This window comes from Podarcis pityusensis (assembly GCF_964106645.2).
Source record: "Podarcis pityusensis genome assembly, chromosome: 11".
In the NCBI taxonomy this organism is placed as follows: domain Eukaryota; kingdom Metazoa; phylum Chordata; class Lepidosauria; order Squamata; family Lacertidae; genus Podarcis; species Podarcis pityusensis.
In genome coordinates, this window is record NC_138036.1 from 43891069 (window position 1) to 43918910 (window position 27842).

General features: G+C 42.4%; 1 protein-coding gene across 5 annotated transcripts; it reads right to left on the bottom strand.

Moving 5' to 3' along the window:
• On the bottom strand, positions 1–27538 carry FEM1C (fem-1 homolog C). 5 transcript variants are annotated; one of them, XM_080972727.1, is made up of 3 exons: positions 27457–27538; positions 14352–15068; positions 1–6141 (listed from the first exon to the last, which is right to left on the bottom strand). In XM_080972727.1, exons 2-3 carry the CDS (start codon positions 14893–14895, stop codon positions 4832–4834), a joined length of 1854 nt encoding a protein of 617 aa, XP_080828853.1. In that variant the 5' UTR covers positions 14896–15068; positions 27457–27538; the 3' UTR covers positions 1–4831. The 5 variants fall into 5 exon arrangements, with proteins under 5 accessions (XP_080828853.1, XP_080828852.1, XP_080828849.1 ...); XM_080972726.1 differs by lacking the exon at positions 27457–27538 and adding an exon at positions 16208–16310; XM_080972723.1 differs by lacking the exon at positions 27457–27538 and adding an exon at positions 15998–16139.
• Between the last annotated feature and the right edge of the window lie 304 nt (positions 27539–27842).

Here is a 27842-nt window from a genome sequence, read left to right on the forward strand (position 1 = left end):
TTGTTTGCAGAAGCAGAATTATTACATTTATTCACAGTCTTTTCTTAGTGCAAAATTTCAATTTCAGTGCACTTACACACAGCCCTGAGCTCTTCGTTTACATACATCAACTTATTAAAGTCTGATATGTTAACTCCACAACAACACATTGAAAGACTTGTGCAAGGTTAGCAGTGATTAACTGATAAGGAACTGAAGAAACAAGATCTTTCATCTTGTTGTTTTTTTTTTTTAATGTATTAAAGTCACATCCAATCGGTAGGAAAAAAGGCATAATAAAGTATTTTCTTAGCAGGTGCGTTCCTCTATTTTTGACAGGCTTAGCATAGGCACAACTTGGTAAGACTGAAGGAAGAAAAAAAAAATACATTATACTATGAAGCAGTGATCTTATACTTTTCAGGAAAGTTCTCCTGCTTCTTAATGGGTTCAGGTGCCCCATCTCAATTTTGGCTCATGAGGAAGGATGAGAAAACTGAGGTGTACCACATAAGAGACTGGGAGAATGGCAGTAAACATACAAGGAAGAAAAGAGGGACAGATCAAATGACAGGATTACATAGGAGAAACAGAATATGCTGCTGAAAAACTCAAGGAAAACAATGGTTTAAAGCTTTTAGTTGACACTAATGGGCAATAAAGAAAGGAAGAGTCAACAGCCAAACTTGTTTTGCTAAACTAAAACTAATCAGGATTATGTCATTACAAGGGAAGTCAATAGCTTACACCTCTAGCCTCTTTCAGGACTGCCTAGACTTGCCTACTTGGGAGCTTAGCATGGTTAAGTTCAGTTGTGTACCACAAATCCACCAAAATACAGGAATCAGTACCCAAAGGAGTCCAAAAATCCACAGCAACTAAAGGATTTTCCATGTATTTCTTCTAAGTGGACTGATCTCTCCCCCCCCCCTTTTCCCCCTTGCAATTCTGAGGGCTACAAACTAGTATTTTTTTAATGTAAATATAAATTTATTGCTATTATTTTCAAAATATTGACTCATCATCAGATTCCATACAGATTAGCAGAGCAGAGCAATCAGTGGCTTTGGCATATAAAATCTGGCTACTACTTCAAAAACTTTATTTCCAAAATGTAACAGTCTTACTCCCTGGTTCTCTGCTCTCAAACAATACTAACTGAATGCACATTATCACTGTGTGGGATATTTAGCTAGTACGAAGTATGGCTGCTCTTCCCTTTCTTAATTGCTCAGTACAACATTGGAAGAAGACACTATTTGGAGCCCTCTCTGGCAACCAAGCTCATGTTAACAAAGGAACTGTTGTGCTAGTGCCAAAAATTACAAGCATTCATAAATAAAAAGGGAAATACATAAAAGCAATAAATGGGATAAACTTGGTCAAGAATCAGGATGAGCCATACTGATGGTACCCATTTCTGCCTCTTTCCAAATAAAGAGATGGTTTATCTGAAAGTTATGTGAGGTTCTCAAATAAGGCATGACAGCAATTCATAAGAAGAAACTAGATGTTTTTAGGGGAAACTATGTTGAAGAGAAATGATCAGTCAGAATATCTTAAAGGGCTTCATTTCCCTAATGCTGGCAAGTAGATATTCCTGCAACCCATGCTAAAACACATCTTCTTGAATGGCTTATAAGCCTTATACTAAGTAATAATTTCCAGGACTACAGGAACAGCTATCATCAGTATTCCAAGTGGTGGGTAATTCCTGTTGGAAGCCACTTTTTAGTATACACAAAGAGATGGCTATCTGGTAGTTTCTAATTTACTATGCATCTAAAGCTGCATTAGTTTGAACATTTAGCAAATTAATTTCAGTAGTTTAAAGACTTAGAAAATTAACATGAAAACACGAAGAGAACCAGACTTTGTCTTCATGAGTCTTGGACTGTAGGTGTAGGGTGTAAATTAATTGTATTGTTTTTAAAAATGAAGTAGCAAGAGTGTAAATAAATTGTATTTTTAAAAATGAAGTATGGTTGTTCAGTACGGAGATGCCATATTCAGCAAGAAGGCAAATATAAGGAGTCTTCAGTCACCATTAACTAAGGTTTCTTAAAAGTTTTACAGAATACCAATTCTTTAACTTATCAGCAGAATATATTTTTCAAAGTATATCCAATAAGTCAAGAGATATCCCCATTTCCAAACGCTTAGTATTGCCTGAGTAAAGTTACAAAGGAAAATAAAACATTTTTGAGGACACAGTGTTCTACAGTCTCCCTGTTCATCTCATGTCCTATTTTTAGGCTAAAGTAGGTTAAGTTTTGCCCTTCTAGTATATGAATTAGTATTGTCTACTTGCAGGCAAGCAATGAAGATTATGAAAAATCTGACTTCCCCCCCCCCAAACTGCTCAGGCTGTGAATCCAGAAATAGGAATGTGTTTCAACCAGGGTAAAAGTAATTAGTTAAATTAAATGTTCTCCTTTATACTTGTGAACCCAATTTCCCCATACGATTTGCTTTTGATAGTGACCCAGATGTGCCCATGAACAAAAAAATAACTTGCATTTCTTGCCAGTTCTGAAAATTAAACAAATAGCAATGCAAGTTTCTCATTCTTTTCTTGGTGTGATAGAACAAATTAATTTTTGTCATATACACTCTAGACTAGGCAACGGCCCACTTCAAAAGCAACACTAAAACACGATTTAGCATTGCAAGAATGAACCACAGTGAACTTTGGACTTGCATCCCTTTCTCTCCACTCTCCTCCTCCTTTGCATGTGAAAAAAGGAGAAAGCAAGCTTCTACCTTGTTTTAATGCATCACATATTCCCATAGCATCCTGAATTGGGAAATGGCTAATTCTGACTGGTTTGTTTGGGAAGTGGTTAACTGATTTAACAAATGAGAATGTTAAACTATTGTTTAATCCTGGTTCCTTTGAACTAACTAGTTAGAATAAATACGGTAAACCAGTTTCCTGATATTGTGATTTATTCCAAAATGAAACTGGAGGTTTCCAGTCTTCTTCCCACAAACACTAAGGAGAAGAAAAAGAGAAAGCACAAAGACAGAGTTTGTTCTCAAAATGCTAACCCATGGTTTAGCATTATTTCTGAATAGGCCAATAAAGTGATGATTTTAAAAAGTCAGTGTGAGTACTAGTTAATATGTACTGTGAGGATGTGCCAACCAAATGTGATCAATCAACTGAGGGTAGTAATGTTGGAATTAAAATAGGAATTCCAGATTCATGCCAGCCTTGATGCATTGATTTGGTTCTGATTTTTCCTGCACTGTCAACTGCTACAGATTCTCAATAACCTATGTGTTGTTGTTGTTTTGTGATCTGAAAAAGCACCAGGTATAGTAGTACTGGAAAACACTCACTATGTTAGATTGTGGAAATGTCAAATACACTGTATTCCATTGAAGAAAAATGAGGTGGGATTTTTTTTTTCTTGAGAACCATTTTATTTTAAGACATTTGCAGGTCTAATATGCCATAATAAGTTTCATTATGAATCAACAATAAAGTGCTGAATTATATTAATTACCTGAATCTTAATCTCATTTGTAGTCTTCACTTATGGTTTCCTTATCAAGTCTAAAAAGCCCTTTCTGCTGCAATAGCTAAGCTGTTGTGCAAGTATTATAAAAATAGATAGCTTTCAGTCGAGACTATGTACTCAACATGGCCTCTGATGTTTTCCATAAATATGGCTGAAAGGTATTAGAGAATAAAATGCATGCAAATTATCTGTAAGAGTTATTTGAAAATGAAGGGGATACTACTAAACTTCTGAAGCCCCTGCAGAGGGCTACTGATTACAACCATATAGTTAATTATACTAGTTGATGGCTAGATCTGGACTGACAAGCATCATGCCAACATGCTTTAATTTCTTTTGTACTTAAGAATCTTGAGTTGTAATTTCAGACTATGTTTGATCTAGTACTCACTGAGTTGTATGATTAAGTTTCAGGTTAAATTTGGAAAAAAAACTCTCTATGCCTAGTCACACAATCAGCTCAAGCAAGACACTAGTGTAGAGGAGAATATGGCAGTTCCTTTCCTTTCTCTCCTCGCAGCAAGACATATTTATATGACTTTCAGACTTAATTTAAAAGTGGGATTGCCAACAAGAACACATTTTACTCCCAAATTCAGCACGCAACTCTAGAAAAATAAATGGAAAGCAACTGCAGAAAAAGCTGGGGGCAAAAAGTCATATGAGTTTAGACAGCTGACTGATGTCTTCAAGAAATGTCAAACTGTAAAGGGTATATTTTCAGTGAGTTCTCTAACAAACTGCAAGAAAACAGTGTCAGAACTGACAATGGCCAACTGCTGCATAGAAATATGCCAACACACAAACAGTCATGTTCAAGCCAGTGCATAGAGAGGATAAAAGCACTTATGGTAATTGCAAATGTTAACAAGTCGATACAACTTTTATAGTTCAGCAATGAACCCATTAGAAAAAAGAATAGAAATGCTCAAGCAAGAACAAAAAGATGACTTCCCAACTATATAAAATCCACACACCAGTAAGAATAAGACAACACCACGAAAATTATTCAGTTCAGTCCCAAACAACCAACAGGCAAACTAAACCAGAGTAGACAAGCCTTTGGCAGACAAATTTTAGTGAGTCCGAATATAGCATTACATTTCTAAATAATCCACAAAATATATTATATGGTATGTTTGTTTTAAATATTGGGCAACCAATTCTGCAGATCTGATTCTAATAATACTTTAGCCAATGAGCAGGATGGACCAAGCTGAATGAATGATGGTGTATCGCTGGCATATCACAACAGTGCTTGAGAAAGCAACAATTGATGTTACTAACTCGTGCTCCCACAGTACCAAGGGCCTATTGTCAGACTGTCATCTATGGAGCAAAACAAAGTTCTCAAGTTTTTCTGGGATGTGCCCTTGGTAACCTATGCAATAATTCACAATTACACGGGCAGCAAGACACTGCAGTGTAGTATGGTTGATGGGCTGGATCAAGTTCTTTGCCATTTCCTTCTCATCCAGCAAGTCAATAGCAGTTTGTTTATGCAAGTTTGTTGCATCAAAATGTGATCCTGACTTGATAAGAAGATTCATGATGTCAGGATGGTTGTTCAGTGCAGATATGTGCAAAGGGCTGTTGTCATCAGAGTCTCTAGCATTTACATCAGCGCCACATTCCACTAGTATAGCAGTGACTTGCAAAGAAGGAAATTTACAAACTGGGTAGCGCCCCACACATGTGGTGTTCTTGTCAACAGCAAGGTGGAGTGGGCTGAAGTTATTCTTTCCTCTAGGATGTAGCTTAAGAAATCGATATATAGTTTGTTTCTTGAAATGATCTTGCTCGGGACTACAAGGAACTTTCTCCAGCAAGCAAATTAAATGCAAAATGATGGAAAGGGCTTTGTTGAGCTGTATTTGGTCAGGCGGACACTGAGTTTGCTTGATGGCACGTTCTATTTCGAGGACACTTTTGCACAGTATACCCATGAGATCATCAAATGTAACTGTTGTGCCCAGCAGGCCTTTGGCTCTGTCTTGAAGCATGAAGGAGAAGAGTTCAGCAAACGAAAGCAGACTACTCGCAGTCATAGGGCTCAGGGGGTCCAGATTGCTCTGCTGCATGTCCAAAGCGTACTTCCACAGATTGATGCATCGTTTGAAATTTCCAGAGTCTGCATAGACAGCACCTCTGTACCGAATATAGTAGGACGTATCTGGGTGAGATGGGCCAAGAATACGTTCTCTAATTAACAAGGCCTGCATTCTCATCTCATCAGGGTCTGCAATAAGGTTTTCTAGCTCTTCGGCACTGTTCACCTCCTTGGCATAATCGTAGGCCATAATTAACGTTTGAGGCACAGGTTTGCTCAGTATGTTAGTCCTATCACTGTATCTCATATCCATAGCTCTTTTCCAGTATTTCAAAGCACCGAGCAAATCTCTCTTTTTATCCACAAAGGTGGCTCCCAGGAGTTCCAGTGCATTTATACGTTCTACTTTGCTAGTTTCAACATGTTGGGTCAAAAAGTCAACTATGTTTGTGTGACCTGTAACGCTAGCAGACAGAAGGGGAGTCATTCCATAACCATCTTTTTCCATCTTTGCACAATATTTGAGAAGCATCTTCATTATTTCCAGGCTACCAGATTCTGCACAATCATGCAATGCTGTGTTTCCTATGGAAAAAAGAAAGCAAAAAAATCATGTATGCTATGACACATTTTCAGAGAAACAATGAAGGAATTATGGCTGTACAGAATTCAAATTATCTAGTATGCTAGTCATTAAAATAATGATAAAATTACACATCATAAGCAGTGGACAAATAATCGACAAAGGTGGTATTTTAATCTAAGTCATGAACATGTAAGAAAAGTAACATTCCTTATTAGTCACTTAATAAATTTCCTGTTTGAATTTAAGAAAAACAATCAGCCTTGAAAATGTGGGCTTTTATATTTGCCAACCCAAAGCTTACAGCATTTTGCCAGAACATCCCACTGCAGCTGTTCTGCTGGAGCTAAAATTTTCCCCATGTTTTCCCAATACATATTATAGTGGTACCTCGGGTTAAGAACTTAATTCGTTCTGGTGGTCTTTTCTTAACCTGAAACTGTTCTTAACCTGAGGTACCACTTTAGCTAAAGGGGCCTCCTGCTGCCGCCAATGCGCGATTTCTGTTCTCATCCTGAAGGAAATTTCTTAACCTGAGGTACTATTTCTGGGTTATAGGAGTCTGTAACCTGAGGTACCACTGTATTTAACCACTCATTCAGTGGTGTTCAAAGCATTTATAGTACCTGAGACAATGGACTTGGGAAGGAAATAAAAGAAAGCCCTGTCTGCTGGCACATTTAGATAACTTGTTTCTGTAGCCAACACTCAGGTCACAGTAGAGTGAACATGATTTTTTTTGGGGGGGGGGGAGGGAATTCTGCAAGGATTACCTTAAACATTTTAAGAACAGGTGAGTAATGCTATTCTTTCTGCAGGAGGTAAACCGATTAAGACAGGATGGCCAACATGTGGTCCTCCAAATGTTGCTAAACTACAACTCCCATCAATTCTGACCATTAGTTATGCTGGCTGGGACTGGAAGCTGAAGTCCAACAACTTCAAAGAACCACAGGTTAACTACCCCTGGGTAAGGAGTTCTATAGGTTTGGGGCAGCTAAGCCTTACTGGATCAAATAATGAAGCATAAAAGGTAAAGGTACCCCGGACCGTTAGGTCCGGTTGCAGATGACTCTGGGGTTGTGGCACTCATCTTGCTCTATAGGCCGAGGGAGCCGGCATTTGTCCGCAGACAGTGGTCATGTGGCCAGCATGACTAAGCCGCTTCTGGTGAACCAGAGCAGCACATGGAAACGCCGTTTACCTTCGTTCCGGAGTGGTACCTATTTATCTACTTGCACGTGACGTGCTTTTGAACTGCTAGGTTGGCAGGAGCTGGGACTAAACAACGGGAGCTCACCCCATCGCGGGGATTCAAACCGCTGACCTTCTGATCGGCAAGTCCTAGGCTCAGTTGTTTAGACCACAGTGCCACCCGCATAGTTCAAACAATTATCTATAATTTTCTGCTCTACACAAGCCTAACTTTATTACGTCACTCAGTTTCAAGGCCCTTCAGGAGCATCAAAATCTCTGAGGTCATAGCAGTGACTGTTTCCAAGTTCTGTAGCAATCCCCTCTCCACTTTAGAAAATTGTGAACAGGAGAAAGAAGATTTCTCCAATAAGTTTCACAATCAATACAGAGTCTGATCGCTGCTTGTGGGGTTGCAGTCAGCATATATCTAGAACTGTAAAATAATTATCAAAATAAATAAATTCCTGCAGGTAAGCATCTTTCTCTGTTGTATCAAGGGGCAGATTGGAGATTTACAAGTAAGCAGATCCTGCAACAGGAAATATTCCATCCCACCATTTGACATGATCAGTCACGGCACAATTTTACAAATATATTTGTTTGTAGGTATCTGTTCTAGTGTGATGTCTCAAATCACAAATTGGGGAGTAAATCTGCATCCAATTAGGCAACTGAAACTACAGCTGATGTTTGTTTAATTATTTCTAATAAATTTAAAGATTGCCTTTGAAATAGTTATAGTTCAACTGCAACTATATTCCTATTATGAGTGGCTGTACTGGTTTGCTGTTTGAAATAGCAAGATGGAACAGATATGCCAGCTTGCCCAAGGAAAAAATAGGTTCAGGTACTCCCTTGCAAATGAACAGCACAGAGATATGCTGCACAATTCTATGCATGCTTATTTAGAAAGAAGTCTGACTTTCTTTAATTGGATTTATACCACAATGTGTGTGAAAGCTTGCAGCCTGAGTCACTGTAATACTTCTCTGCTTCCCTCCACTTATACTGGGTAAATTTCTTAGTAGATAGCCTTCTGAACATGTCTTACAAAATGTTTCTGTAATAAAGCCCTGTTTATGTGTATAGCAAAAACCCCACAAACAGGATATTGGTTGCCTATTTGTCCCACCCCATCACTACTGTATTACTGTGAAGTCAAAATTAACGGGAGAGTTTTCAAAAAAGAATGCTGCTATGAGGAAAATGAAAAGTCATTATGTCCAAGAAATTGTTCACATGGGGCCCTGAGACAGATCTTTGTGGACAGGCAGGGAGAGATAACTTGGAAGACAACCAAGAAGGTATTTAAAGATAGGAAGCACAAAGCATGATAGCTTAAGAAAAGGATGCAAAAAGCTGAAACTGAAATACCTAATTATTACTGACATTTGTTCCACTTACACCAATTCATATGCACATGGCTCACTGATGCCGATACTACTCAACATCCAGCTTATACATGGCTGGGTAATAATGCAGCCCAGAAGCACTGTGTTGGGATCATGTCCCTACGTCCCAACTTGGGGAAGGAACTTACTGTTGATAAAACACAGCCAGTATTTCACTGAAGAATCAGATTCAGCTTCTCTCCAATAGTTTACCATTTCACAGGAACTGAATTTGTTTGCTCACTCGCCACGTAGTTTAAGATACTAGGCCAGCTCACCAAAATCTTAACTCTTAACAGGTTGGTAAAGTAACCCAGTGTACAATCATGGACAGAGTACAACTCAATGTCTACAAGAGTGTAGTCATCTTCCCTAGTATATTACTAGTGGCTATAAATCTGTTAAGCTTTGAATCATGGACAATGTGCCAATTTTATTTTTAACTTTCTGAAAGCCATAATACATGGATTAATCATGTCCTGTCAGAACCACCACATTTCATTGTTTAGTTATTTAGAATAAGATGCACTGAATGCTGCCCTCTCACTTGCAGGGCAGCTTTTGCTCTAGCACAGGCATCTGCTAACATTAGAGGAGGGGAGGAGATTTTCTCTAATTCACCTTCTAATGCCTGCCCAAATCTGTTCTAGAGGTTCAGGGAACCTTTTAGAACAGTATGAAAAGTGGTGTGATGGACTTCATCAGAAAAGAGAATTGGGAGAAAATTGCTTCCCCCTTTTGACATTCACAGATGCCTCTGCTGGATCAAAACCCATCCCAAGAGAGGTGGAAAACTGGATTTCACCCTTAAATAATTACCGTATATACTTGAGTATAAGCTGACCCGAATATAAGCTGATGCACCTAATTTTAGCACAAAAAACTGGGAAAACTTTTTGACTTGAGTATAAGCTGGTTCACCACACCACAAACCTGGTGGTGGCAGTGGCAGAGGAAGAACAAGCAGCCCAAAAGGGCTGCTTTCGCGCTGCTCATTCCTCCTCCACAGCTGCCGACAGTGGCAAAGGTGGAGGAGGAGGAAGGAGCAGCCCGAAAGGGCTCCTTTCAGGCCGCTCGTCCCTCTGCCGCTCACAAGAGCAGGCATAGGAGCCGTGGCTGGGAGAAGCACAGCGCAGCGCAGGGCCTCTCCCAACCATGGCTCCTGTGCCTGCCCTTGCAAGAGGCGGGGGCGGGACCAGCGGTGAGAAAGGGCTCCTTTTGGGCCGGGCTTTTCAGCATAAAATATGTGCTGAAAAAATCGGCATATACTTGAGTATATACGGTAACTCATAACCTTATTGAAAGACTACCCTTCCACTTGTGCATATGACTGCAGCCTGAGATAACAGCTGCTAGTAAGACATACTGAACATTCAGAGGGGCAAGTAAAAGGTAAAGGTAAAGGGACCCCTGACCATTAGGTCCAGTCGTGGCCGACTCTGGGGCAAGTACTTATGTGCAAATCTGCATAGGATTGTGATGCATATATTTTAGTTTCCACTCAACTTCCTTATCCGTTCAATGAAATATATCATCTGAAATGCTTAGCTTCCTGTAAATTTCGTATTTAACCTAACGTGTTTGCCTTCTTCCTAAAAGTATCCACTAGGGAAGAAGTATAACATTTTCCTAGTCCTTGAATAACGTTTAAAAGATTCCTAAATAAAATCTCTCTAAATCTATGCAGCTTAATATTTCTCCAAGTGACAATGTTGCCATGGATAGACTCCGAAGTGATAATCATAGATCACAAAAATGTGATAGGTTTATATAAGCACAACAGTATGACTAACAAAGAAGGGATTCACATGGTTCTTCTGTCTGGCTCTAGAATACGCTGGACAGGCTTCCTCACACACATTTTAGGTTCCTTTCCAAATAACTAATATCTTACATATCTTTTCATGTAATACACACACACCACCACACTGTACTACAACTATAGTATAGGCACATAAATTGTTCCACACAAAGCTAGGAGTTTTCAAAAGGCAGGATCAAGCTCAACAACAACATAATAAACAAGCTGACTCCTCCACATACTGCCAGCACAATCTTCTAAGGATTTAGAGAAAAGAGCCAGAAATAGAAACCCGAGACAGAAACTGCTCTTACTATCACCACTGTGGAGGACATATGGTGGAAGAAAGTGCTTCTCAGGAACTGAATAAAACTGATAGCTTCAGAACAGCTAGTTACCCTTTGGTAAATTTGTCTAAAAAGCATGGCTCTCCAGACACCGTTGGACTTCAACTCCCATCAGCCTCAGCAACATTTGGAGGGCTGCCTGTTTCTCCAACCCTGCTAAAGTCTCCAGGCTACTGCTATTTGCAGCAGGGAGACTTTGGTTGCACTCCTGCCCACACTTGTCTAAGAGTAACAGAGCAATTCAAATGCCCAAATGGCCATGTTGGGAGCGAGTGTAGATGCAGCAAATGTGTCCCTCTATCCAGCTCTGCCTGGCTCCACTAGCCTGCCAGGGGAGTTTTGCCACTGGCATAGCTGCAGTTCAATATGCCCACCAAATAGCAGAAAGATGGAAGCTAGCACTGGCACTATCACTACTACAATGGAGACCCCCAAAATGAGGCATTATAGGGACGGACTGGGTAGACACAAGATCAGAGCTGGTATGCTGCCATCACATGATGGCAGATGGGTATGATCCTGGTAGCTGGCACAGTGAAGGGGCATTTTTCCTGCCCCCTCCCACCCTGACAAGCAAAAGCAGCAGGACTGTGGTTGCAGTGGCTAGCTGAATAGCTCCAGCAAATCTTGCCACTGCTAGCCAGGGGTTAGGATTCAACTGAGCTTATTTCTGAGCTTGCTTTGTTCATAAAGTGTGCTATTCTATACATTTTATAGAATAGCACAGTTAAGGAAGAAATGTGTATTTTCTCTACATTTGCGGGCTGCTTCAAAGTACCTTTAGAAATCAGAATCCAGAGTGCTCCCCAGCTGGCAAGACAGGCCTTACTGCCCCTACTGCCAGGTCTTGCTTCATAAACCTACATTTATGCATGTTCTGAAACAAAAAGCATCATGTAACTGACCCATTATGCGTTATATGAAAAAGGACTACAAATGGTATCCAACTACCTTGTTCCATCAGCACAGTGATTTCCACTAGCACAACAGAACTTCCCGTCTCCTCTCCCTGGACACGCCTAATATCCTCCCTACATCGGTTCCAGAGGGTTGGGGGGGAACCCAGAACAATAAGGGGCACATGGAAGGAGGAGAAAAGGGAGAAGTTCCATTACGCAAGTGAAAATGCTTGCACTGACAGAATCAGTTAACTGGAGACCACCCACTGCTTTCCGAATTATAAGACTACCTTTTTAAAGGTGAAATTGATATCTTTTAAGACACCGATACTCAATCTGCATATATACTACATGAAAACAAAATCTCTGAAATATTTACTTCCTGTGTTATTTTGAAACTTCAGAGCTCACAGTACAGATGTGCACAAAATACTACTCAAAGTCCAAAACTGGCAGTCATGTTAAATTGGTTGCTACAAAAAATTATTCCCCAGTTTACCCTCTGAATATATTGATGTGGGAATTGAGATAATTACTTTTTCTATTAATAATTACAATAAAATTAAGATTTTATTTTCAATAAAATTAATCTTATGTGAACCTATGACAAATAAAAATAGATGAAGCCACAACTTTTGGTGAATTTATTTTTTTTTAAATCTCTAGGCCAAAACTCTTATTCCACCAATTGGAAAAAAGAGCATCATCAAGGATAAACAATCCTGTAAGCTTCATTTGCCAATAAACCAGCAATGCTACTCTGCAATGTTTAGGAAAGGGCATCCATAAAAGTTTCTGTGGGTTCTCACCTGGCATAGCTTCGATTATCTAGACACTTTACTAATAGAAAGAACCCATGACCATGACACAGTTCTTTTAGTTAATGTACTAAAATAATAGGACGGGGTGGTGCTGTGGGTTAAACCACAGAGCCTAGGACTTGCTGATCAGAAAGTTGGTGGTTCGAATCCCCGCGACGGGGTGAGCTCCCATTGCTCGGTCCCTGCTCCTGCCAACCTAGCAGTTTGAAAGCACGTCAAAGTGCAAGTAGATAAAAAGGTACCACTCCGGCGGGAAGGTAAACAGCGTTTCCGTGCGCTGCTCTGGTTCGCCAGAAGCGGCTTAGTCATGCTAGCCACATGACCCGGAAGCTGTACGCCGGCTCCCTCGGCCAATAAAGCGAGATGAGCGGCGCAACCCCAGAGTCGGTCACGACTGGACCTAATGGTCAGGGGTCCCTTTACCTTTTACTTACTAAAATAATACTGAGAAATTAAAATAACAGAAAGGGGTTAAGTTCTGCTACCAAGTGTCAGTGACAGCAGTATGCTTCTTCTGCTTATAAAAATAGAATTCCTTTCACATTGCTATAAGGGCAGAACTTGTGTTTCAATTATGAGTCATTAAGCAGAGTGAAGAAAGACAACACCAGAAAGTCACAAAACAAGATCCAGCTGGTCAATAATAATAACACTTAGTATTTATATAAAGCTGTGGACTGTTCAAAGAATTTACATAATCATAGTTTGATTTATCCCCTCACTATATTGCATCCAGGAATCTAAGCAACTGTCTGGGGGGGGGGGTTTCACGACAGAAACAAGTCAAAACTAGAAATTTCCTGATTTGTAGTTACACCAGTGTGCTCTCAGTTACTCAGTTACATAGCATACAAATAATATTTGTTATTACACAGTGGAAATGATTGAACCAAAGCCCATGGATTTTCGTAAGACTAAGGCTGCTATGGACTCATTTACCTGAGAGTAATCCCCATGGAACTCAATGGGTTTTACTGCTGAGTAGACCTGTGTAGGACTGCACAGTCTCTCGGTTATATGTCCTGTTTTTTAGATTAGTGTGGTAAGGGAGGTCAGATGCATGTGAGTCAGAGACAGGATGGGCAGAGTAGTCTTTGTGACTCTCTGAAGCAATAAACATTCCTGGCAAACTAGTAAAAATGTGAAAGAAAAGAAAATACTGTAATAAAAAAGCAATGTCATGTCTAGAACAAATGGACGAGTAAACTACAATCACGAGAATAATCCACAAAACAATTTTGCTGACCAAAAGTGTCAACATAGTAAACAAGAAGAACAAAGGCTTCAGTTGTGACACAGTGCCACTGTCCCTTTATTGTAATTCTATTACAACTGTAAGGATAAGACTAATATGGGATATTTCCTTACTATACCTAGCAGGCAGATAGATATATTTAGATAATGGGTGGTGATGCCTAAAGAATGCCAATGCAATTTGTATTTGTAGTATTACCTGTATTAATAGTGATTAAATTCTTCCATTCAATGATCCAAAATAATCCAGTTTCTGTATGATGTTGCTTTTTAAAAAAACAAGGAATTATCACCACATCATTGTACCTATACAACACTACCTGAGCATAATCTATGGAACAATTCCCTTTAAAAACGAAACCTAAAGGAATGCTATATACAGCATGGAAAATTTAGCAAGGACAGAATTAAGCTTGGACTTTGAACCTTTGAACTGTCAAACCAAATGAACATTCTGAACAGTTCTTTAAAATTCACTGCTGAAAATGGATACTGAACTCACCTTTGACACTTTTTCTATTTACATCAGCTCCTTTTTCAAGCAAATACTGAGCGATTTCTTTGTGCCCTTTATAACACGATATCATAAGGCATGTATGCCCGTGGCGGTTTGATACTTCCAAGTCAGCTTTGTGTTCCACAAGATACTTTACAATTTCTAGATGACCATCAAAACAGGCAGCTCTAAGAGGTGTTGAGTTTGTCAAAGTGGTATTGTTGACAGATGCTCCATGATTTAATAAAGACTGGACCACCTTCAAATGGCCAGCTGCTGATGCTGCCCATAAGGGTGGTGCACCTTCAATAGTCTCACCATCAAAATTCACAGAGCCACCAACTTCTATAGAAGCACTGCACTGTTCCAGTAGATGTTCCACCATGTCAAGATGGCCATAGCGGGCTGCCATCAAAAGGGGCGTGGCACCATTTGTTTTTTCTGACACCAGCAAGGCCACTTCTTCTTTAGTTTTATTCGCCAGTAACTTGGTGAGAAGCCGCAGCTTGCCATCCCGAGCTGCATTGAATACTGCTGTCTTAAGATCCATTTAGTCTCTTCCTCTCTCTCTGACTTGTTCTTCAGAATCACAGATAATGGGATAACTGGAACCACAGAGTTGAAGCTGCTCCCTGCACACTCTCCTCCAAGGATGTGCTGCCTCTGTGTACTGCATGAAGCTTTCACACGAGACCTCTTAAAGCAAATACTATGCTCAGCAACCTAGAAAACAAGACAAAGTTTGACAGCTAAGTGAAGACACTCAAAATACAATCATTACCCTTGCTAATACTGTCCCTCCCACTTGTCCCCAGAAGAAAAAGGCACCTGGGTCTGAACATTTACAGGCAACAAATGCTAGCTTTTGAGATGACTATGAGGGAGATAGGATCCCCGATGCAAATTATTCTTGCTACTTCTCATACCGGTTAACCATCTATTTTGTCTGCTGAGCCCATCTGGGTTCAGACAACCTAGCTGACACGGGATTGTCACCACCTGGTGGCTACAAAAAAGAAGAAGCAAAGGCGAATAACTTTTTAAGGCTGGTATCCGAACCTATGCCCGAAATATCACAAGACTCACAAAAGGAAAGCTTTCAAGTGCGCCCTCAGCTGGGAGGGCGCCCTCAGGAATTTCCCCGCCTGCCCTACACGGTTTGACGGCGTAGATGGCCCCATCGTACCCCCACGGTCACGACCCCCACACCCGAGGCGCTTCGCCCTGCTCACGACCCCCAGCCCACCCGCAGGGGCTGTGCTCCGGGCACGGAGCCACCCAGGACGCCCTTCGCTTCTCCGCCCCCTTTGTCCTGACTTCTCCCCTGGGGAGCCTCCCGCGGCCAAAAGGAAACAGGCAGGCGGGCGGCCGACGTCGCCTAGAAAGCTCCGCTGCCGGGCAGCCGCTCCTCACCTGCGTCGCCTCCGCCTGCTCGGCCCTCGCGTTCCCTTCGCCCGCCCCGAACCGCAGCGCTGCCTGCCCGGCCGCCGAAACTCCAACCGCCCCGCTCGCCCTTCGCTGCGACCGGCAAGGCAGGAGGAGCCTCGGCAACGCCTGAGAGCCAGGCCGGGCGGAGGCGAAGGGAGGAGGACGAGGAAGGAGCCTGTCTCTCTCTCTCTCCCTTTCCCCCTCTGGTCTCTGCAGCCAGCTACCTTCCCGCCGAAAGGCAGGCCCGGCTCGGTCTCCTCAGAGCAACCGCCGCGCCGCTTCTCACAGTCCAGCCGTCGGTGCCGCCGCGCCCCGCTCGCGGCGCAGCTCCTCCATGACAGGCGCTCCCAACTGCAACAAGCCAGCCTCCTCCCTCCTCCTCCTCCCCGCCCTCCCTGCTCGAGCGAACGAACACAGAACCCGGCGCAGCCTACCCTGCTGCTGCGTCCCGCCTCGAGGCCGAGTGGAGGGGTGGCCCCTGTGCCGCCCGCCTGCCTCCTGAGGCGCGCGGCAGGGAGGGAGGGAGGGAGGCGGGACTCGCTAGGGGACAAGTTGGGCTGAGAGCGCAAGCACGAAGGCGGTTGAGGGAAGCGGTTGGGGAGGCGGGGGTGGCTGCCGAGCTATTCCGGGCTGAGGAAAAGCTCGGGGAAGCCGAGCCTCGCTCAGCGCGGGGCTAAATTAGCACATAATGGAGGCGGGCGGGCGCCAAGCGAGCGCGGCCTATGGGGAGCCGGGCTCCGTGTCGCCTGGCCTGTCGCGCTGCCTCCCCTCGGCTTCCCGCCACTGGCGTGTGAGACGTGGAAGGAGGAATCTGAGGGGCTTTTTCCCTCAGACGCGTGTCGTGGGATTGAATCAGGGCAGAGAGCCGAGGAGGAGGAGAGTTAAGGGCCGCTAGTCGCCAGAATTTGTCCGCTAGCCATCAAAAGGATTTGTAGCCAAAGCTGGCCGGGGGGGGGGGGAGGTCAGGTGTTTTTCGTTTCTCCCTAATTTGTATAAGGTTCACTTTTAAAAGGTGGGGAAATGCAACTGTACAGAGGAAGCACTCTGGAAATGTTCACGGTGTTGTTATTGTTGTTGTTATTATTATTAAATCAGATTTCCAGCCCTTGTCCCCCCTTGTCCCTCTCCCCAGTTTTACCCTCACAACACCCCTGTGAAGCAGGCTAGGCAGAGAGAAGACAGTGGCTGGCCCTTGCTCACCCAGTGAGTTTCATGGCCGAATGGGGATGTTGTTAACCCATGTCTCCTCCCAAGTCCTAGTCCAGTACTCTAACCACTGCACCACCACTGGCTCCTACACCATGTTCATTTTTTCGCATTTATTCAAAAGTTACAATACAGCTTTGTCCGTTGGCATAATATCACAGAATGATCACTCCAACGATCCTCAGTCCCACAACACTGTCATGTTAGCTCACCAAATACTCTCAATAGGAACCCAACTACCGATGTAGTTTACTAGACATTTTCAATCAATATTTCCCCTCCACAGACACCTCTGCGAGGAGGATGGCATTAAAGTACCCTGTTCTTCAGTAAAAGAGAAAAGGAAGACCCAAGTTGTGTCAAAGAGATGTCTTTGATTAATCGCCATGCTAACCAAGAAAGAGGAAAGGCACTCTGGTTATGCGTAGGGACACTGTCTTCTATGATTATTATTTTTAACAGCTAGGGTTGGTTTTTATTTTTTAGAAATTACAGGTACTTTGCATTTGGGTCTCCTGTATTTTTTTGTTTACAAACTACTTTAAGCTTTACCCACCACCAGGATAAAGTGGCAGAATTCTTGACAACAAAAGCAAACAACCCTAAAATAGAAACATTTGTGATAGTCCTGCCACAGTTTCAGAGGTGGGGGGCAGGCTGGGTGTCTCATTACAGTGCTGTAACTTGTAGATCAAAACTTGAAAGGATGAGAAGTGGCACTGAATTATGGGAAGGGGTATTTGCCTTCCTCTGGCAAGATGCAGGATTAGGGCCAGCTGGCACTGTCTGCTCCACAGTCACTTGCAAAAGATGAAGCCCTCTGGTGCAATATGAGTAGTTGACTGTAATTTATGTATTTATTACACGTATATCTCACGCCAAAGGAGCCAAGAGTGGCAAACTAATCAGTGATAATACCATTAAAAATAAAAGCCTATTAAAAGCAACCATCACATAAAAGCTAAAGGGCAGATCATGACTTTATGCTGTTATCGGTATACAAAACCTGTTTGTTCTCAGGGAGCTAACAAAACAGCAACAGCATTCCTATGGGAGATTCCAAGCCATCTTGGATTACGTCCTACAAATACTGAATGCATTGATCTTTTCTCTGGGTGAGGATGGTTCTCTAGCTGCCTCCTTGTTTCCTCCATCATTTTGAAGTTGTGTCCCACTCTAGCCACCACACATCCCCAGTCCAGGTTTTGTATTTGTTGTAATTATTATTATTATTATTATTATTATTTATTACCTACCCTTCACTGTAAGGTCCAAGGGTGGGTTAGAGCATTAAAAACAACTGACAACAATAAGTTGTTTTATATCAACCTTCAGACTCTCCAAGTGTCCCTATTTTCCAGGAGTAGTCCCAGATTTATAGAAGCCGTCCTGGTTTCTCATTTAATCCCAGAATGTCCGACTTTTCCCTAGGATGTCCCAATTTTCATTGGGAAAATGTTGGAGGGTATGGAATAGGACATCCCCAAAGCCATTTTTCAGCCGAAACTCAGTTCCAGCACCTCTCAGGTAGGCACCATTGTCATTCTAAGACAGGCATAGGCAAACTCGGCCCTCCAGATGTTTTGAGACTACAATTCCCATCATCCCTGACCACTTAGCTAGGGATAATGGGAGTTGTCCCAAAACATCTGGAGGGTCGAGTTTGCCTATGCCTGTTCTAAGAGAACAAGGGAGGCATTAATGGTGAGTTTCTAGAAAAAATAGCACTGCATATTCCTATTTTCATCAGAGAAATGTTGGAGGGTATGAATAGGATGTCCCTATTTTCATCAGAGGAATGTTTATGCTCACTGGCAACTTTTTTGTTTTCCTACCAATTCTCTTTTGATTCGAAATCTGTTCCAATTGTAAAAATGGTTTTGCTTGTCCTGTGTGCTTATATGAAGGGCCTAGCTCCATCCTGGCTAACTGCTCTAGGGTGTGGAGTTAGTGACGTCTTCCTGTGCGCCTTAATCACATTTGTCATTAGATGAGCAGTTTCAGACCTAGCACTTTGCTCCTGGGCTGCAAAAGGTCATTTCCATGATCCTTACATCTCTGATGATGTCATCATCATAGGCTTAAGCTGGGTTTCATGTCCCATTTCAGCCTTCAAATGTTGCAGTACAGAAATAAAAATATAATGAGCCCCACAGGGTAGGTAAGACTAATTCTTGGAATTAAATAGTTTGGTTTAACAAAGTTCACTGCTTTAGTTCAAAAACCTCTGAACTGTATCTGAAAGTAGTTTTCATAATTGCTGAGTGAATTAAGTTCAATTTCGGGTAGAACTTTGAACAATTTCTAGCTCATCCTCAAGTTCATTCACTTTTCCCTTTTTTTACTCTTTAGACTCTTCAGGCCTTTAAGCTTCCAAAATAATAATTGTTGGGGGAAATAAATACCGTATTTTCCCATGTATAAGACTAGGTTTTTTTACTTTAAAATGTCAAAAATTAGGGGGTGTCTTATACATGGATACATCTCATTTTCTTAAATCTGAGTTCCCCAAAATAGGGGGCATCTTCTACATGCGGGGGTCTTATAGATGGAAAAATACAGTAATTTACATTCTGCTTCTGAAGTATATGTTATACTTCAGCAGCTTGTAACACTCGGAAAGCTCTTATTCCCCTCTTTTTGCCAAGGATCATTTGAATGAATGAGTTGAACTATGAATGGAACAGGTTTGTTTTGTTTTTAAGTACTGTAAAGGGAAAAACATGAATTGGAATTAGTTCTTTTTTGGAGAACTAGAGCTAGTTCCTTTTTAGAATGAACTTTCTAAGCTCTGGATAAGGCCAGAGGACCATTTGGTATTCTTTTCTCCACAGTGGTCAGCTAAGTACCTTTGGGAAGCCACAAACATCAGAGCCTAAAGGCAACAGCTGCCCCCTGTAATTGGTATTCATATCAGTATCAATTGCCTCTGAGCCAACATCACAGGGCTACCTTGAGTGCTCATTGCCCTAGGGGGAGAAGATAGATAATTTTGAAAACATGTTTCCCCCTTATAGCCAGGGCTGGTGCAAGACATTACGCCACCTCTGACAGCAGGCTGTGTCACACTTCCCTGCCGCCGCTACCCTCCTCTGCTGCTGCCACCCTCATCTCTTCTCCCAGCTTCTGTACCTTCCCTCTTGCTTCCAACAAAGGGATGTTAGAGCAGCAGGCTCTCCTGGCCTCACTCTGAGGTGTCCTTGTAGGCAAGCTTGCCTAGAGGGTGCCTGTGTCACTGCCGCTTTGTAATCTTACGTTTTGTTTAGTTTATGCTCTAGCATCCTAATATTTTAATATTTATTTGTGTGATATTTGTGAATTTTGCTTGAAAAGCGATTTATAAATATCTCTAATACATATGCTGATAAGGTAGAGGACCCTCCAGACATGTCTACTAGCTTAACAATAGTAAGCTGGGGTTGTTCTCTGGTATTCTACTCCTGTACAGAGTGAGATGTGAACATGCACATTACTGAATTAAGGTCACCTAGCTGCACAGAATCATGCAGTCAGTAGCTTGGGAAAAGTCATTGTGGCTGAGGTTAACCCAGGCTTCCTTGACCTTGTGCCTTCTAGATTTTTTAGACCAGAACTCCCATCCCTACCCTGCTAACTGGGGTAGATTGGATTTTCAGACCAAAACATTGGAGGACACCAGAAGAAGAGGAGAAGCATATAACGCTTTCTACATTATTAGTATTATAGTCACTGTAAAAGAAATGTTTTAGAGCTTTTTTAAAAAAAGGCAGTGTGTCAGATGCTGAACATATTGAACAACATGCACCGTTATTTATTTAGAAGATTTATATCCTACCTTATGAATGAATGATCCTCAAGGCAGAATACAGTAGACAGATGTGTGCAAACTCACACAGCCCAGCAGCTCTTATTTTCCTGCTGATGGATGGGACCAGAGTGTACTTCCCTACAGCTCTGCAAGTGTAGAACAACTGACAGTTGGAGCTGAGTGTTCTTTCTAGCAGGGAGGGGAAAAACTGGAGCCAGTGGGTGAAGCTAGGCTTGTTTTGCCATGCTGTTCCTCCTGGGAGGAAAAGATGAAACCTCCATTGGCCCTTAGTCTCCTGTCCAATGGCAAAGACTAGAGTGTGCCTCCCTCAGCTTTGCAATTCCAAAGACTATTTTAACATAGCCTGCAGGTCAAATAATCTTAATTAGGCCAGATGGCTTAAATATTCAAGCTGCCTTTCACTACAAGACAAGATGCAAAAACTAAAATGTGATCACAACCCAAGCTGACCACAGATAAAATGGTTTCCTGTCTCCAGATATGACAATCCTGACAATGAAACAAGATTGCAGTTATGTCTAGCACAAAGTACACTTAACAGTCCAACCTTGGTGCAAAATGCAGTAGAGAGTGTTCTAACTGGTGCTGGGGTTTTTAATATCAATTGGCTCCACTGCTACACCAGTTTCATTGACTCGCAGTTAATTTTTTTAACAGTTCCTCACTGAGTTGTGCAAGACTGCAGCTTCTGTATGATGGTGCTATTTCATCATGTTGGAAATGTGCAATTCTCCATCATCGACAACATTTTAAAGGGTGATTTATTGGTTGTTGCATTCATTCATTGCTTTCTGCAATGAAAGTCCCAAAGCTAACTTACAACTCCATAGAATGCACAAACTCCTAACAGATACAAAAAGAAAACAAAGTACCGTATTATAAAATGTTAGGAACCTATGATGCTATATGACTAGCAAAAACCTGAGGATAGGTGAGGAGAAAGTTTCTAGTCCTTATCACTAGAGATAAATTAGATTAAATAACAGCAAAAATACCAGTTTGCTCTTTCAGGAAGTCTTTCATTATGATTATACATTACTATGGAATTACAGGGTTTAGATGTGACTGCACTGTACATGGTCAGATGCAAATTTTCTTTTTTACTCTGCTTTTCAGCAAATGGGTGTAAAGGCAGTTCCCCTTGGGAGTCTAACAGTGTACAAACATGCTGCAGTGCAGACAAATAAAAAAGCATTGTAAGTCACTAGCGATAGCCTTTTGCTGGGCCTCTCATGCAAAACACCACCACACCCTTGAATAGACTTGCAGAGATTCCTGAATCAGCATCAAGCAAGCTGCTTCAGAATTGTTGCTTAAGCTTGCACCAGAGCTAATGGGGCACCTATCAATACCACAACAGGCCAAGATGTAAAAGAGGTGGTACTTGCTTTGCACCTTTCTTTGTGTTACGTTTCCTCTTAAGTATATTCAGTAGCACATGTTGGGGTGGTGCTCACCTGACCTCTGGTTGGTCACATCGCTGCTGTTTACTGGGAGGTAGAAGGGGAGGGGCAAGGTCAGAGAGGTACAAATGTACCAGCAGAGCTAATGCAGTGTTCCCAGCAGTTCATTTGTACTGCACTGAGCTTTGTCACTGACTCACACCTACCCCAGGACCTCCTAGTAAGTGTCAGCAACACAACCAACTGGAGGTCAGGTGAATACCACAACCACCAAACTAAGGGCTTATCCACACACATCTTTTGCCTCTCACTTTTAGGCACAGATCCACCCTTTAAAGCTCTGTGTCTGAGTGCTCTTTCTCACCTCGCCACTTTCCCCAGGAAACACTGCTCTTTAACACTGAATCAGAACAAATGGCAATTCGAGTTTCCAAAGGACTGTCATTTGCTCTGATTCAGCAGTAAAGAGCAGATTTTCACAGGGAAAGCACCAGGGCAATGCAATGCAATGCAATGCAATTAATAATATAATATAATATAATATAATATAATATAATATAATATAATATCTCAGACATGGAGTTTTTAAGCATGGACCTGTGCCTAGAAATGCAACACAAAAGGAGGTTAGGATGAGCCCAGTGTATACTATGGCTGTTTAGGCCACAGGTGTGGCAGTACACCATAATTCCCCATGGTTAAAAATACTTTCCAAAGAGCAGTCTGCTCTATGCCCTTTCTAATGACAACTCCCCACAGCAGGCAAAGTTATTCTCTTGACTTCCTTATGTGTGCAGTTGCAGTTCCTTTAGCCTTTCAACTGAATTTCCAGGTTCTCTCACCCAGGGCTCATCTACAGTGGAGTTTAATGTGAATCTGAAGCTACTTGGGTCTCTGCTTATTTTTGTGGCATCCACACAACACCCTCATCCAAGTGGCAGCCCACACTCTCCCTCCATCGCTGCTAAATTTGGATTTTTTGAATGAGAGCAGGAAACTGTGTAGGGAAGAGGTTAAATGCCCAATCCCTGTGTGCCACCTGTCTAGTCCTGAGAACCCTCTCCAGAATTGGCTTTTCTGCTATCAGGCCAAAGGCCAAGGCATTTGCTCGTAACATGTCATTTGGCCCTGAGGTATAAAGCAAGATGCAGCCACCTTCTCCTGGTTAGGCTATAGGTGTTGAGGATTATCAGGTAACAGGTGGTGCAGGAACTACATCCTGTCTCAAAGCATCAGCATCCTCAGGATACGCTCCTTTGTGTATAGTTATAAACTCTAGCTAGAATACAGAATACATTTTGTGGACCTTAGTATCTACAAGAAAAAGACTAATTGGAGGGAAATCCTGGAAGAGCAATTAACTTGATTAAGGAGCTAGTTGTGCTAATTTATGAGGAAAGATTAAAGGAATTAAAATACATTCAGCTTGGGTAAATGCTAAATTAAGATCGAGTGGGGGTATAGAAAATACACGTAACCGAACAAAGAAATACTTTCAGATAATGTACAGCTATTCACTAGCACAAATCGGGAGACACTTTAAAAACTTCACTGTTTCCCCGGCTTAAAAGAGGACAGCTTTGCACACCATAATCAGTACTGGGCATTAACCCAAATTGGTCAAAGTTCAGATGACAAGGTATCACTGGGTGGAGGTAAATAAACGTTTTGGCTCCTACACACTCTTATTTCTTCAAACAGAACTGGCAGCTCCCACTCAAGAGAGTTTTATATTACAGTACTGGAAGGAAGATTCACTGGCAGGCAGACTCATACCTCTAGGTCCTTTTCCAAATATTTCTACCTATTTGTATGTGTTTTTTCTTAGCCCTCTCCCCAACCAGTTTGCACAAGCAGGGCTGGGGATGCTATCACCCAAACGAGAGCTGTGTGTGCACCAAACATTTAGAGCACTCCCCCCCCCCGAATCTTGGGAACTGTAGTTTAACCCCTTCCAGAGCTACAATTCCTCAACCAATTAACAAACAAACAACAGTTCCCAGGATTCTTTGGGGTGGGGCAATGTGCTTTAAATATGCTGTAAGTGTATGGCAGCCTTCCTCAACCTTGGGTCCCCTATCAGCCCCAGCCATCTTAGCCCAATGATCAGGGATGATGAGAGTCATAGTACAACAACATCTAGGGATCCAAGGCTGAGGATCTCCGGTGTGTTGTATGTACACAACCTAAGCAAAGAAGAATCTCGTGAGTCCTCTTTGTCATACATAAACCATGTACAAGAACAAGAACCATGGCTATCTGCTGTCCCGACATGGAATATTTGGGACCGATTTCATGGCCTGCTCAGTAAATATGAAGAAAGTCGATGACTGAGTGGTGACATTTGCTTTGCGTTTTTGCCAAGCAAACTTTACTATCTACTCATCTCTGCTCCTGTCATACCTTTGCTGACGATGGAGGTGATTGCTCAGATATTTACAAAACACTCGCTGCACGTAATGCGACAGGTTAACACAGCAAGTGACATGGAGCCTGAAATGCTAGCAAGAGAGGTTTGAAAGCAATGATGACTCAAGTAATTGAGTCCTCTTGTACACCCTTGGGAAGGGCCAAAAACATTTCCAATTGCTCATAGCATGTGGCAACATTTGGCTCTTTAATGTTAAGCTGTTCCAGTAATCAGAAGAAACTGGGCAATGACAGCGGTGAAGGGTGTAGAATAACTGAGCGAAATGCTGTTGTTTTACACTGTAGTTACCCAATAGATAAACAGAATATATCTCTCCTAAGACATAAGTGCTGGTTGTCTGGCAGAAGGATGATTATCCTTTGGATATTTCAATATTGCACGAATTTTAAAAATGCCAATTTAATAGCTATTTCTATGGAAGTACAAATAGGGCAGGGATATTAATATCCTTGTGGAGGAATTGTGAAAAGTTGAAATGGTCTCATTAATCCACGTCATTTTGCAGTTTTGATGCTGCACAAGGTGGAGGAGAACATTTGCTTTTCTTTCCAGGTGCGGTTGACAAAAGGCTGCTCACACACAGTCTTCTAAAATTCCAATGCTACTTTCTCGACACAACCCTCAGGCAGAAACAGAATCATCATAACACAGTTCCACCGATACTCAGAGTCAGTCCAGAGGGATACCATGGTCAATGATATCAAAAGCCATTGAGACATCAAGGAGAAAGAGCAGGTTTAGGAATCCCCCTGTCTATCAGGATGACCAAGGCTGATTTGGTCCATAGCTGTCAACTTTCAGATTTGAAAATAAGGGATCAGCAGCCTCACCTGTCCTGGGAACAGTCTATGGGATATCTAATAATCCAGGATAGCAGCGGGAAGCAGTGGGAAACGGCGCTGGGAATAAAGGAATTTTCTGCAAAAAAAGGGAAGGTTGACAGCTATGATTTGGTCTCAAACCCAGGCCTAAACCCAGACAGTCATGGATCCAGATCAGGGGTCAGCAAACTTTTTCAGCAGGGGACCAGTCCACTGTCCCTCAGACCTTGTGGGGGGCCCGGACGATATTGGGGGTGTGTGAATGAATTCCTATGCCCCAAAAATAACCCAGAGGTGCATTTTAAATAAAAGCACACATTCTACTCATGCAAAAACATGCTGATTCCTGGACTGTCTGCAGGGTGGATTTAGAAGGCAATTGTGCCGGATCCAGCCCCCAGGCCTTAGTTTGCCTACCCATGATCCAGATCGTCAATCTTATTCAGGAATGTCTGCAGTTGCTCAGCCACAATGCTCTTGATCATTCCCCGTCCCCCAAGAAGTATTTTTGACAGGGAGATTGTTGTTACAATCCATTTTTACTAATGGGGATTTTCAGAGAAAATAAAGATTGCATTCACCTTAATAAAGGGCAACACAATTATGTACAGAAGATCATTTAGGAGTGCCTGTATTAGGGGTTTGGTGGGGGGCCACATTCCCCTAAATTCCTGGGTGCCAGATCCCAGGAATTTAATTCCTGGCTGTAATAAATAAATATTCAAATAATAAAGAAATAATTTAATAAAAATTATTATTTATACCCCACCCATCTGGCTGGGTTAGAATAACTCAAGGTTGATTGAACTTTGCCAAACACAGAAAACCCCTGCATTTAGTGATGCTAAGTAGCCAAGCCAGAGCACAAAGCTAGTGGGATGAGCCATTAAAGGTAAAGGGACCCCTGACCATTAGGTCCAGTCGCAGGACTGGGGTTGTGGCGCTCATCTCACTTTACTGGCTGAGGGAGCTGGAGTACAGCTGCTGGGTCATGTGGCCAGCATGACTAAGCCGCTTCTGGCGAACCAGAGTAGCGCACGGAAACGCTGTTTACCTTCCCGCTGGAGCGGTACCTATTTATCCCCTTGCATTTTTGCCGTGCTTTCAAACCGCTAGGTTTGCAGGAGCCGAACAACAGGAGCTCACCCCGTCGTGGGGATTCGAGCTGCTGACCTTCTGATCGGCAAGCCCTAGGCTCTGTGGTTTAGCAGGGGATAAAGGTTGGTGGTGGCCCATCAAGGAAACCATCAGAGGGCAAGATTGCTGGGCAAGGGGGAGTGGGACCCCTTCTTTGCTGGGTGCTAATGGGCAGAGGCAAAGGCCAGGTTTAGGGTTTCAGCTTTGAATGACACAGGCTGGGGGTGGGGTGTCCTTGGAGTCAGTTAGCAGTGAGAAGGAGGGGAGAACTCTGTGTGAGCAGAGGATAACAGGCTGGAACTAAGAGACAAAGGAAATGGCTTTTTGCTGTAGTTTGAATCTGGTTTTGCCCTTAAGCAAGAAGCCAGATCCTCATATGATGTGAATGCTCTGCAATCCTTCCACCTAGGTGCAGGTTGTGTATATGTGTAAATAAAACCATATATCATAAAGACACCACAGTTGCTGCTGTGCCTAATTGTCCCAAAAAGGAACACAGGTCCTGGTAAGTGCACCTGTAATTCCTGGAATCTCACACTCCTCATGGTGTGTAACACAAGGCTTACGCAGACATACTTCCACAACAAGGATGATTACCCCAAGCTCCTCTGGTGTGCTTTTTAAAGCAGACCTGTTTTCCACAGTGAGCTGATTCAACATGCAGTCCCATCCTTGTCTTAACACCTTGCTCAGAGAGAACAGCATAAAAAGCACGTTGAGAGCTTGTAAAACAAGAGTAACCAAATGGAGCCTCAAGTGTTTACAGTATCAGGTGGAAATTGTGATCTCATGCATTATCTACCAGGAAATGCATCGGCAATACCAGTGCATGTCATGAAACTGCACAGACTCACCTCTGTATAGGAAAGTCTCTTACCTGCAATTAGTTATCCAATGGAGCAATCCCTTAAACTTCTAACGTATGAGATTTGCAAGCTGCAAGCCCACATCCATTTCCCAGCCTTCTGATGGCTGCTCTTTCCCACTGCTTTGAAAGTGTCATGCCACAACTGCAAAACACATCTCTTATTTATAGCCCTCTTTTTCTCTAAGCAAGGTTAAAAGGTTAAGAACAGCCTATTCGGGGTACCATTTTCATTGGGCTGGTCACATTTTCTATGGCCTCAAAGGCTCCTTCCTCCAATCAAGGAAAAACAAAATTTATCTGAACAGACACCTCCAGTGGTATGTTGGGCACTGATTGCTGCTTCTCGGAGCAAGAACAACTTGTACTGCTGATCATTTGCCAGCCAGTGTCTGTTA